Consider the following 12500-nt stretch of genomic DNA (forward strand, 5'->3'; position numbering starts at 1 on the left):
ATTCACTCACAAAAATACATGTTTTATATATTTACGGTAGGAGATTTACTAAATATCTTCATGGAACATAATCTTAATATCCTCATGATATTTGGCATAAAAGAAAAATAGATAATTTTGACCCATATAATGTAGGCTACATAATACAATTAAAGTAATACAATAGTTGGCTATTACCACAGATATACCCGTGCGAGTCGTGACTGGTTCTGTGGTCCAGGGTCATATCTTTAATTATGGTCTCAAAACGTTAACAAATACTAAATATATAATATCAAAAATACATAAACATAGTAAGCTCTGTTTAACAGTTCGTATGTAGTGTAAGCATGTAGTGTGTATAGGCCTACACTAGGCTACAATACAAGCAGAACTAAAACCATGTTTTTAATGAAGTAACACTAGTTATAACTCAACACATTATTAGGGTTCTAGTTCGAGTTGCTTTCATAAAAATATGTTCCGTGCTTTACTGAGTGGTCATGTCATCTGTCTTCTTTGTAATAAAATATAAAAGTAAAACTCTAGCAGAGGATGGTTTCGATCCATCGACCTCTGGGTTATGGGCCCAGCACGCTTCCGCTGCGCCACTCTGCTCCCGCTGAAACCCCCCGGGTCCGCGCGCCTTATAAACACACACGCGCGGGCACGGTTTATCAGGGAGTTACCAGTATAATGATGACAATATTGATGTCATAATGATGACTCACTTTATATTCAATTCATGTTATAGTCATATTCGTATTATATGTATATGTACACATATTTAGATATTCACTTCGCTTGTGAGCAGCGCCCTCTACCGATAAACCCTCACACTCGCTCACTACAAAAATATAACACAATCCAAGTCCACCACTGTTTAACAACATGTCTGTGAAAGCACGTCCGGTGTTATAATCTTAAAACAAAGCAAAAGAAAAAGTTTTGAAGAACAAAAAATCACATCATGAACTATCCCCATCCATACAGTAGTTTTGCGTTCTCCTCTAATATGATATTTACGGTTGACTATGGCCGTGTGCGCATTGGAGCTCTTGCACACTACGCAGTGTACACCGAGTATGCTTTAATCAAAATAGTACGTGAAACTACGCACTTTGTAGCGATACACGTTTCAGAAGCTCAGTTCGGAGTGGACTATTAACATATCGATTAACGCGTAGTACACAAAACACTCACGCACGCGCACCGCATCTACACTACAGGCGTCGTGCGCGCGAGTGTGTGTGTGTGCTTGCGGACGCAGCCCGGCGTCGCTCATGTGATGAAAACACGGAAAACGGAAGAGACGTTCGTGCTCTCGAGGTGAGAACACATAAATATCATATTCTGACATTAAATACATCATATAATCATCGCATGTCATCATTATTATATGTGCGTTTACTCTCTTACTCTAGCGTTTGACGGAACAGCGCAATGTTTAGACAGATGTGACGTGTATTTATTATTTTATTTAATATGATAAAAGTGTGTGTGTGTGTGTGTGTGTGTGTGTGTGTGAGTTCAGTGCGGGATATTCCTCGATGTGTTTAATCAAATATAATGTCACAGCACGATAATAAACCGCGTTATTCTGTCAGAAATATTCGATGTACTTTCGGTTTCACTCGGTTCGGTGTCGTAACGACCCGCACAGATGCTGCAAACCTCACGATTCTCTCTCGCTTCTCCTTTTCCCTCTAATTTGACATGTTTTTAGTTTAATTTCACGCTAAAAGTGCGAAAGAATCACGCGCCGATGCGGGGAATCCCCGCAGATCCGTGACGTCACGGTGAAAAACAATCCCGCGGCGGATCCTACATTCACAACATTAAAGATTTAACTCTCTGGTGAAGATTTTTTTTTTTTATGTACAAAAATAAGAGTTTGGAGCCAAAACTTGGTGCTTAACTTAATAATTATGTATGGAAAATACCATATACACAAATAAATGGACAAATAATAAACCTAACATTAAAATTGAGCTTAAACATTATATTGAAACCCTAAAAGATGCAAGAAATAAAAAAGCAAAACGAATATATATAATTTTTTAATCCTTTTCTTTTTGGAATTTTTTGTAAGTTTCCCCTGTATAGTTTATTTTTATTTTATTATTTCTTATTCTTTCTACTGTTTCTTTTGATGCTAATATGTATGTAATAGATAATAATAATACTCTGATCCTCTGTATGTGTATGTCATATATTGTTCTTGTTCTTGTTAATGCAAAACAAAAGAACAGCTCTCTCCACATCCTCCTCATAACTCGCTCAAACACGCACGCTCGTGTCAGTGAAAGCTGAAGAGTTACGAAACGAAACTGCCACTGCATTCACGAAATACCAATCCTTATTCAGACATAATTTTTGTTTTTGTTTCCACTAGTGTGTGCAGGACACTATAGTTCATTCTGTAAGTGAGGAGAGCAGAATAAAGTAAACTGAGATATTAGACACAGATATTCTTCATACAGCGACTACCAGTCACATGTGGGACCAAATATTATTCCGACACGTTGAGCTGGTCATGTTCTGCTGGAGTGGTTTTTCTTTAATTGCTGATGCATTAATAAAACGTTCATGATGTTCTGAGATGATCATGAACAGCGGATGGCCCTGAGCGAGCGGTTACCTGTACACCGGGGAGGACTGCAGCGCTGGGTTGTGGTGTGTGTGTGTGTGTTCTCATGAAAGCGCTGCTGTGTTGCAGGTGAAGCTACAGTCATCATGCAGAGTACGGCCAACTACCTGTGGATGATGTCGGACCTGCTGGGCCAGGGCGCCACGGCTAACGTGTACCGCGGCCGGCACAAGGTCTCCGCCGCTGTCTTTATATCACGAACTGTACTCAGTTATGAGTCCTTTAGTGTTTAACTCTCCTCCAATCAGAACCCAGAGAACGATATGAACAAACGTTCTTCCAGTAACATTAATAGAACGTTCGTTTTTAAATGTAACGGTTTTTAAATGTAACGGTTTTTAAATGTAACAGTTTTTAAATGTAACGGTTTTTAAATGTAACGGTTTTTAAATGTAAGAGTTTTTAAATGTAACAGTTTTTAAATGTAACAGTTTTTAAATGTAACAGTTTTTAAATGTAACAGTTTTTAAATGTAACGGTTTTTAAATGTAACAGTTTTTAAATGTAACAGTTTTTAAATGTAACTTGTTTCGGAACGTTCAGATTCAAAAGTAACGTTCCATAATGTTTGAAGAATGATACAATGTTACTGTTCCCGTAACGTTCACAGAACGCTTTGAAACGTTTATAAACGGCCTGCGTCTGTTAGCTGTTAGCTGGTGAACGCTCTGAGTCTCTCTCAGGGATTGTGGGTCAGAGAATGCTTTGGATGGTTCGGTTTGAATGCTTCCGAGAGTGATGTGAACTTTATATGCTTCTCTCTGCAGAAAACGGGCGATCTGTACGCGGTGAAAGTGTTTAATAACCTGAGCTTCCTGCGGCCGCTGGACGTCCAGATGAGGGAGTTCGAGGTGCTGAAGAAACTCAACCACAAGAACATCGTGAAGCTCTTCGCCGTCGAGGAGGAGGTGTGTGTGTGTGTGTGTGTGTGTGTGTGACTGACCGCCTCGTTCGGGGAGGTGTGTGTGTGTGACTGACCGCCTCGTTCGGGGAGGTGTGTGTGTGACTGACCGCCTCGTTCGGGGAGGTGTGTGTGTGACTGACCGTCTCGTTCGGGGAGATGTGTGTGTGTGAGTGTGTGTGTGAGTGTGTGTGTGTGTGTGTGAGTGTGTGTGTGTGTGTGTGTGTGTGAGAGCTGTAAAAGCGGTTCTCTGTGAGCACAGACGGCACAGTTGTGTTGTGATTGTGTTGCTGATGTGTTGCAGTCGAACACGCGGCACAAGGTGCTGGTGATGGAGTACTGCCCGTGCGGGAGCCTGTACACCGTCCTGGAGGAGCCGACCAACGCCTACGGGCTCCCGGAGGACGAGTTCCTCATCGTGCTGCAGGACGTCGGTGAGTTCTGCACACACACACACACGCACACACACGCACACACACACTCACACTCACTCACTCACTCACACACACACACACACACACACTCACACACACACGCGCACACTCACACACACTCACACACACACACTCACTCACTCACTCACTCACTCACTCACTCACTCACTCACTCACTCACTCACTCACTCACTCACTCACTCACTCACACACACACACACACACACAGAGAACATTAGAAGCCTGTCAGTGTGAGACTCGCAGCGCTAGTTCTCCAGAGTTCACAGGAGGTTACGGGTCTGGAGAACTACCGCTGTGAGGGAAGCCTCGGGGGTTCTGAAGGGGCGATCACACTCCTGGTGCATTATGGGAGCGGGCGCTGATCTCACGAGTCTCGTCATGTGACAGTGGCAGGAATGAACCACCTGAGGGAGTACGGCATCGTGCATCGAGACATCAAGCCGGGGAACATCATGCGCGTGATCGGAGAGGACGGCCGGTCCGTGTACAAGCTCACAGACTTCGGCGCCGCCCGCGAGCTGGAGGACGACGAGCAGTTCGTGTCGCTGTACGGCACCGAGGAGTATCTGGTGAGCCGAGCATCATGGGACAACACTCGTGTGGGCGCAAGAGTCTATTGCAGAGAACTGTTGAAGCCATAAGCCAATGAGGGTTAATCTGAAGAACACACGTTTGCAACATATCATGAGTTTATCATTTCTCATATTTTGTAGTTTTTGTAATCTCAGACAAGATACAATAGAGTATGATGTTGTGTGTGTGTGTGTGAGGAACATGTGCTGATCTGTGTGTGTGTGTGTGTGTGCAGCATCCCGACATGTACGAGCGAGCGGTTCTGAGGAAGGATCACCAGAAGAAGTACGGAGCCACGGTGGATCTGTGGAGCATCGGAGTCACGTTTTATCACGCCGCCACAGGATGCCTCCCGTTCAGACCCTTCGAAGGCCCGCGCAGGAACAAAGAAGTCATGTGGGTGCCGTCACACACACACACACACACACACACACACCCCTGCGTCACACTAACTCATCGCACACACCTCATCACACACACACACACACACACCCCTGCGTCACACTAACTCATCGCACACACCTCATCACACACACACACACACACACCCCTGCGTCACACAAACTCATCACACACACCTTCCCAGGAAGGCGTCCAGGAGACACCGGAGCCGATGCCCGAGCCACCTCAGCTGTGGAGGAGCAGCGGCTCCACTCCGAGCTCCTCACCCGATCTCTGAGGGATCGCCCATCACCCTGCGGAGAAAGCTCATCCCGGCCGCCTGTATCCGGGATCTTGTCCTTTCGGGCATGACCCACAGCTCATGACCATAGGTGAGAGTAGGAACGTAGATTGACCGGTAAATCGACCGCATTACTGCAGAAGCTGCACCGATCCGTCTGTCAATCTCCCGTTCCATCCTTCCCTCACTCGTGAACAAATCCTCGAGATACTTGAACTCCTCCACTTGAGGCAGGAACTCTCCACCAACCTGAAGTGAGCAAGCCACTCTTCTCCGACTGAGGACCATGGCCTCGGATTTGGAGGTGCTGATTCTCATCCCAGCCGCTTCACACTCGGCTGCACACCCCATGAACCCTCCAGCACCCTGGAGAGGGTATAGAGCTGGTCCAGTGTTCCACGGCCGGGACGAAAACCGCACTGTTCCTCCTGAATCCGAGGTTCTACTATCGGCCGTATTCTCCTCTCCAGTACCCTGGCATAGGCAGAGGCTGAGGAGTGTGATCCCCCTGTAGCTGGAACACAACCTCCGGTCCCCCTTCTTGAAAGAGGGACCACCACCCCGGTCTGCCAGCCCAGAGGCACTGTCCCCGACGCGATGCTGCAGAGGCGTGTCAGCCAAGACAGCCCCACAACATCCAGAGACTTGAGGTACTCAGGGCAGATCTCATCCATCCCCGGTGCCTTGCCACTGAGGAGTTTCTTGACTACCTCGGTAACTTCAGCTTGGGTGATGGACGAGTCCACCTCTGAGCCCTCAGCCTCTGCTTCCTCAGGATTGAGGAGATCCTCGAAGTATTCCTTCCACCGTCCGACGGCATCCCCAGTTGAGGTCAACAGCTGCTCCACTGTAGACAGCGTTGGTAGGGCACTGCTTCCCTCTCCTGAGGCGCCGGACGGTTTGCCAGAATCTCTTCGAGGCCAGCCGATAGTCCTTCTCCATGGCCTCACCGAACTCCTCCCAGGCCCGAGTTTTTGCCTCCACAACCACCCGGGCTGCAGTTCGCTTGGCCTGCCGGTACCCGTCAGCTGCCTCAGGAGTCCCACAAGCCAACCAGGCCCGATAGGACTCCTTCTTCAGCTTGACGGCATCCTTTACTTCCGGTGTCCACCACCGGGTTCGGGGATTGCCGCCTCGACAGGCACCGGAGACCTTACGGCCACAGCTCCGAGCGGCCGCTTCGACAATGGAGGTGGAGAACATGGTCCACTCGGACTCAATGGGCCCTATTGTAACGATCTGAAACGCAAGTGTCAAAGTGCAAAGCGCAAGTAACTTTGTGGGCGGATCCCGGCGCTGTTGCTATTTTCCCAGCGGGATAAATGACTCTTGCGCCCGACGCAAATCTAAAAGGGGTTGGTCTGAAGTAGCTTCATTATTCATAGGTGTGGTTTGGGCGTAACGTGAAATAAACCAATCAGAGCGTCCTCTCACATTCCCTTTAAGAGCCGGCGCGCTTGTTCCATGGCGGATTGCTATTATAACGGCGGATTTGCCAGCGCACGCCAGGAGCGGTTCACAGCCGAGGAAACCGACGTTCTCGTCAGGGCCGTAAAACACAGAGAAGTGACATTGGGGATGATGGGAGAAACCCACCCAAATTAGCTTCGGTTAAACAGGCGTATAATTTGGGTAGTAAATCATTTAAATGTGTAGCCTAATCTAGATTTATTTTTTATTTTTATCTAGATATAACTTTTTCACATCTTCACGGACACAACAATGATTTCCCTCGTGTGTTAATATTTTTCCTTGTAATAATGTATGATTTGCAAAAATGAAAACTGCTGCATCTTTTTATATTAGAGAATCAAAGTGGATGCGCGTTAACATTATGGCCAAGCACGCGCCCTTAAAATACCATATCACTAACGCACAACGCGCCACTGTCTTTAGACTGTTTTTTTCCTGGTCAATGGCGCAATTGCTTTCTAAAACTGGAAAATAGCACCAGGGGAGTTTTGCGCCGGAACACGCCTCCTCTTTGCGCTGAACCGCCCCCGCGAGCGCAAGTTCATTTCCTAATTTACCGACGTGCGTCTGTGGAGGGAAAAGTCCGCTGTGCGCGGGTGCAAAATAGGAATGATACATGCGTCGGTGTTCAAAGTCAATTGCGCTGGGTGCAAGATAGGGCCCAATATCTCCAGCCTCCCTCGGGATCCGGTCGAAGCTCTGCCGGAGGTGGGAGTTAAAGATCTCTCTGACAGGAGACTCAGCCAAACGTTCCCAGCAGACCCTTACAGTACGCTTGGGTCTGCCGAGTCCTTCCAGCTTCCTCTTCTGCCATCGGATCCAACTCACCACCAGGTGGTGATCAGTTGACAGCTCCGCCCCTCTCTTCACCCGAGTGTCCAAGACATACGGCCGCAGGTCAGATGAAACGACCACAAAGTCGATCATCGACCTACGGCCTTGGGTGTCCTGGTGCCACGTGTACTGATGGACACCCTTATGCTTGAACATGGTGTTCGTTATGGACAAACTGTAACTAGCACAGAAGTCCAATAACTGAACACCGCTCGGGTTCAGATCAGGGGGACAGTTCCTCCCAATCACGCCCCTCCAGGTAACACTGTCGTCGCCCACGTGGGCGTTGAAGTCCCCCAGTAGAACGACGGAGTCCCCAGTCGGAGCACTTTCCAGCACCCCTCCCAGAGACTCCAAGAAGGCAGGGTATTCTACACTCCCGTTCGGCTTGTAGGCACACACGACAGTGAGAGACCTATCCCCGACCCGTAGGCGCAGGGAAACGACCCTCTCGTTCACCGGGGTAAACTCCAACACATGGCGGCTGAGCTGGGGGGCTATAAGCAAACCCACACCAGCCCGCCGCCTCTCACCATGGGCAACTCCAGAGTGGTGAAGAGTCCATCCTCTCTCAAGGAGTGTGGTTCCAGAGCCCAAGCCGTGCGTGGAGGTGATCCTGACTATCTCTAGTCGGAACCTCTCAACCTCACGCACAATCTCCGGCTCCTTCCCCGCCAGCGAGGTGACGTTCCACGTCCCTAGAGCTAGTTTCCGTGTCCAGGGATCGGGTTGTCGAGATCCCCGCCTTCGACTGCCGCCCGATCCTCTCAGCACCGGCCCCTTACGGTCCCTCCTGCAGGTGGTGAGCCCACGGGAAGGCGGCCCCACGTCGCTCCTTCGGGCTGAGCCCGGCCACCAGGCGCTCGCATACGAGCCCCAACCCCGGGCCTGGTCCTTGCTTTGTTGCTCATCAAGGGGGTGTGTGAACCGCTCTTTGTCTGACCCGTCACCTAGGACCTGTTTGCCTTGGGAGACCCTACCAGGGGCATATAGCCCCGGACAACACAGCTCCTAGGGTCATTCGGGTACTCCAACCCCTCCACCACGGTAAGGTGGCAGTTCAAGGAGCATCTATAGTGTTATTATAGATCAGGAATATTAGTGTTATTATAGAGCAGGAATATTAGTGTTATTATAGAGCAGGAATATTAGTGCTGTCACTTTAAGAGCTGCACGGGTCCAGTACACTGATACACAGAGTCTCTCGATTCAATGATTTAAACTCATATTGAAATGCTCACAAAGGAATCGATAAGAGAAATCAAAATGTTAACTTTATAACAAGTTCCGGTTCCAGAATTGTGTGTGTTTGCCCGGCTGTGGGTCACCTGGTTGTGTGTGTGTGTGTGTGTGTCGCAGGTATAAGATCATCACGGAGAAGCCGTCGGGCGCGATCTCTGGCCATCAGAAGTTCGAGAACGGGAAGATCGAGTGGAGCTCCGAGATGCCGACCTCCTGCAGCCTATCCAAGTGAGTGTGTGTGTGTGTGTGTGTGTGTGTGTGTGTGTGTGAGACGGCGGTTCGCTGGTGTGGAGACGCGTGTGTGACGGTGTGTGTGTGTGTTTCAGGGGTCTTCAGAGCCTCCTCACGCCAGTGCTGGCCAACATCCTGGAGGCGGATCAGGAGAAGTGTTGGGGATTCGACCAGTTCTTCGCCGAGACCAGCGACATCTTACACCGCATCGTGATCTACGTGTTCAGCCTCCAGCAGGCGACACTCCACCACATCTACATACACACTTACAACACGTGAGAGCGCACACACACACACACACACACACACTCACACTCACACACACACACACACACACACACACCTTACACCGCATCGTGATCTACGTGTTCAGCCTCCAGCAGGCGACACTCCACCACATCTACATACACACTTACAACACGTGAGAGCGCACACACACACACACACACACACACACACTCACACTCACACTCACACACACACACACACACACACACACCTTACACCGCATCGTGATCTACGTGTTCAGCCTCCAGCAGGCGACACTCCACCACATCTACATATACACATACAACACGTGAGAGCGCACACACACACACACACTCACACACACACACACACACACACACACACACACACACACACACACACACACACACACACACACACACACACACACACACACAGTGTTAACAGCTGCATGTGTTCTGCAGGGCGAACCTGTTCCAGGAGCTGCTCTTCAGGCGGACCAACATCACGCCGTCGCATCAGGAGTTTCTGTACGAGAGCCGGCGGCTGACCCTTGACCCCAGCCGCCAGGCCCAGAGCTTCCCCAAGAGCTCGCGCGACAACCCCATCATGCTCCTCAGCCGAGACCCCGTCAACACCGTCGGCCTGGTGTTCGAGGACCGTGAGTCTGGCGCTCGCCATGTGATCAAAGCAGTCATGTGATGTTTGTGATGCGCTACTTAACTCGTTACCTCACAGAAGTAACCCGATGACCTTTATTTGATCGCCCAAAACACTAATAAGGATCGCCTGTGTTTGCAGCTAGCCCTCCGAAAGTGCAGCCGCGCTACGACCTGGATCTGGACGCCAGCTACGCCAAGGTAAGAAGCAGGAGCTGTGAGGCTGAAGGCGTGTGTGAGCCTGAGCCTCGAGCGCTAGCGTGTGTGACCCTGAGCGCTAGCGTGTGTGAGCCTGAGCCTCGAGCGCTAGCGTGTGTGAGCCTGAGCGCTAGCGTGTGTGAGCCTGAGCCTCGAGCGCTAGCGTGTGTGAGCCTGAGCGCTAGCGTGTGTGAGCCTGAGCGCTAGCGTGTGTGAGCCTGAGCCTCGAGCGCTAGCGTGTGTGACCCTGAGCGCTAGCGTGTGTGAGCCTGAGCCTCGAGCGCTAGCGTGTGTGAGCCTGAGCGCTAGCGTGTGTGAGCCTGAGCCTCGAGCGCTAGCGTGTGTGAGCCTGAGCGCTAGCGTGTGTGAGCCTGAGCCTCGAGCGCTAGCGTGTGTGAGCCTGAGCGCTAGCGTGTGTGAGCCTGAGCCTGAGCGCTAGCGTGTGTGAGCCTGAGCCTCGAGCGCTAGCGTGTGTGAGCCTGAGCCTCGAGCGCTAGCGTGTGTGAGCCTGAGCGCTAGCGTGTGTGAGCCTGAGCCTCGAGCGCTAGCGTGTGTGAGCCTGAGCGCTAGCGTGTGTGAGCCTGAGCGCTAGCGTGTGTGAGCCTTAGCGCTAGCGTGTGTGACCCTGAGCGCTAGCGTGTGTGAGCCTGAGCCTCGAGCGCTAGCGTGTGTGACCCTGAGCGCTAGCGTGTGTGAGCCTGAGCGCTAGCGTGTGTGACCCTGAGCGCTAGCGTGTGTGAGCCTGAGCGCTAGCGTGTGTGAGCCTGAGCCTCGAGCGCTAGCGTGTGTGAGCCTGAGTGCTAGCGTGTGTGACCCTGAGCGCTAGCGTGTGGTAAAGATGTGTTTCTGCGCAGACGTTCGCGGGCGACGTGGGGTATCTGTGGAAGACGTCCGACGCGCTGCTTCTGTACCAGGAGCTGGTGAGGAAAGCCGTGCGGGGCCTGAAGTGAGTCCATGAGGAGCAGCCACAGGATGATGGCACTGGTGTGTGTGTGTGTGTGTGTGTGTGTGTGAGAGTGTGTGTGATCTGTGGATCTGCTGTTGTGTTGCAGTGAGCTGATCCGAGACGAGTACGGAGAGACGGCGCACAAGAAGACGGAGGTGATTCACGCGTGTAACTACTGTAGCCAAACGCTGGAGAGAACCGAGCAGATGTGAGTGATGAGCTGTGTGTGTGTGTGTATATATATTAAAGGGCACCTATTATGGAATTTTGAAATGTACCTTTCATGTAGTGTGTAACATAGATCTAAGTGAACAAAAACATCCTGCAAAGTTTGAAATATGAAAGTGCACCGTATATAAAGTTATTGTCTTTCAAAAGTAAGAGTCGACTCTGAGTCATTTTTATGAATCGTTAGAAGACCGAAGCTTTTTCTCTGACTAGATGACGTCAACTTGTCAAGTTATTAGAATACGATACGCCCACTTATTGCGCTCCAAGGCCAGCAGGGAAAACATCAGGGCGACGAGACGCTGTGTTCTGAAGTGCGACTCAAAAGCCAACTTTTTTCATCTGCCCAAGGAGGAGCATTTGAAGACTAAGTGGCTACAATTCACTATACCACAGAAGTATAGTCCGAGCCGTGTGCTTTGTTCGCGTCATTTTGAAGACGATTGCTTTTTAAATGCAATCAAACTTGGATTCGCGAGCCGGCTGATATTGAAGGAAGGTTCAGTTCCAAGTGTATTTGCATCAGCTTCCTCCTCCGTATCACAACCTGTAAGTGTTATTAATAATTGCTGCTTTTATGTTTTATGTAGCATGCTTAATAATTATTTTGTTTGTTGTGTAAGCACCGTTTAGCTTCTAGGTCTTCAATGACAATTGTATTGAGATATGTGAAGTGTTTGTCGTTGTTTTCGGAGTTGTCTTAAAGAATAGAGTAATACCTCGTAGTAACGTAACTGCATTTTTTTTTTTTTTGTAAAAACGTTTATGCATCGGGCTAACGCAAACAAAGACTGATTGTGCTTTTACAATATGAACTCTGGGCTATGCTCGCTAACATAACATTAAATTATTTATCTTATTTTTCGTTTTTTACAACAAACTACAAAGCAGTGGACTATAATCATTATTATAATACAATTTAATTGATAAAAGCATCATTGCACTCCGTGTTAAACAATAAGTATTATCTCTGTAAACACTGCTGGGTCATCTGACCAATCAACGCAGATTAGCGTCGCGCAGAGGAGGGGTTTGAAAAACGAGTCGTTGAACGAATCATTTGGGAGTCGGTGAGCAAATCAGGTAAAAATAAATGCATATTATACGAAAACAAAAGTGTTTTTTGTCATTGCATGCATGTAAAACTGTTGTTGGGGACTCCCTAAACAACATTAGGAACATTTTAAATGTCATAATAGG

General features: G+C 49.2%; 1 protein-coding gene across 5 annotated transcripts in view; it reads left to right on the plus strand.

Annotated features, from left to right (window-relative positions):
- Positions 1–1009: 1009 nt before the first annotated feature.
- Positions 1010–12500, plus strand: part of tbk1 (TANK-binding kinase 1) — a 19288-nt gene continuing 7797 nt past the window's right edge. For 4 of the 5 annotated variants that reach the window (XM_079622878.1, XM_079622881.1, XM_079622882.1 and 1 more), the window contains exons 1-12: positions 1176–1308; positions 2699–2802; positions 3397–3537; positions 3835–3964; positions 4373–4554; positions 4794–4954; positions 8907–9017; positions 9116–9295; positions 9734–9930; positions 10071–10129; positions 10981–11072; positions 11179–11280. In XM_079622878.1, the coding sequence (XP_079479004.1) occupies positions 2716–2802; positions 3397–3537; positions 3835–3964; positions 4373–4554; positions 4794–4954; positions 8907–9017; positions 9116–9295; positions 9734–9930; positions 10071–10129; positions 10981–11072; positions 11179–11280 (1442 nt within the window). In that variant the 5' untranslated portion in view covers positions 1176–1308; positions 2699–2715. Of the gene's footprint in view, positions 1309–2698; positions 2803–3396; positions 3538–3834; positions 3965–4372; positions 4555–4793; positions 4955–8906; positions 9018–9115; positions 9296–9733; positions 9931–10070; positions 10130–10980; positions 11073–11178; positions 11281–12500 lie in introns of all 5 variants that reach the window. The other variant, XM_079622879.1, reaches the window with a different exon arrangement.

This window comes from Phoxinus phoxinus (genome assembly GCF_949152265.1).
Source record: "Phoxinus phoxinus genome assembly, chromosome: 9".
NCBI classification, from domain to species: domain Eukaryota; kingdom Metazoa; phylum Chordata; class Actinopteri; order Cypriniformes; family Leuciscidae; genus Phoxinus; species Phoxinus phoxinus.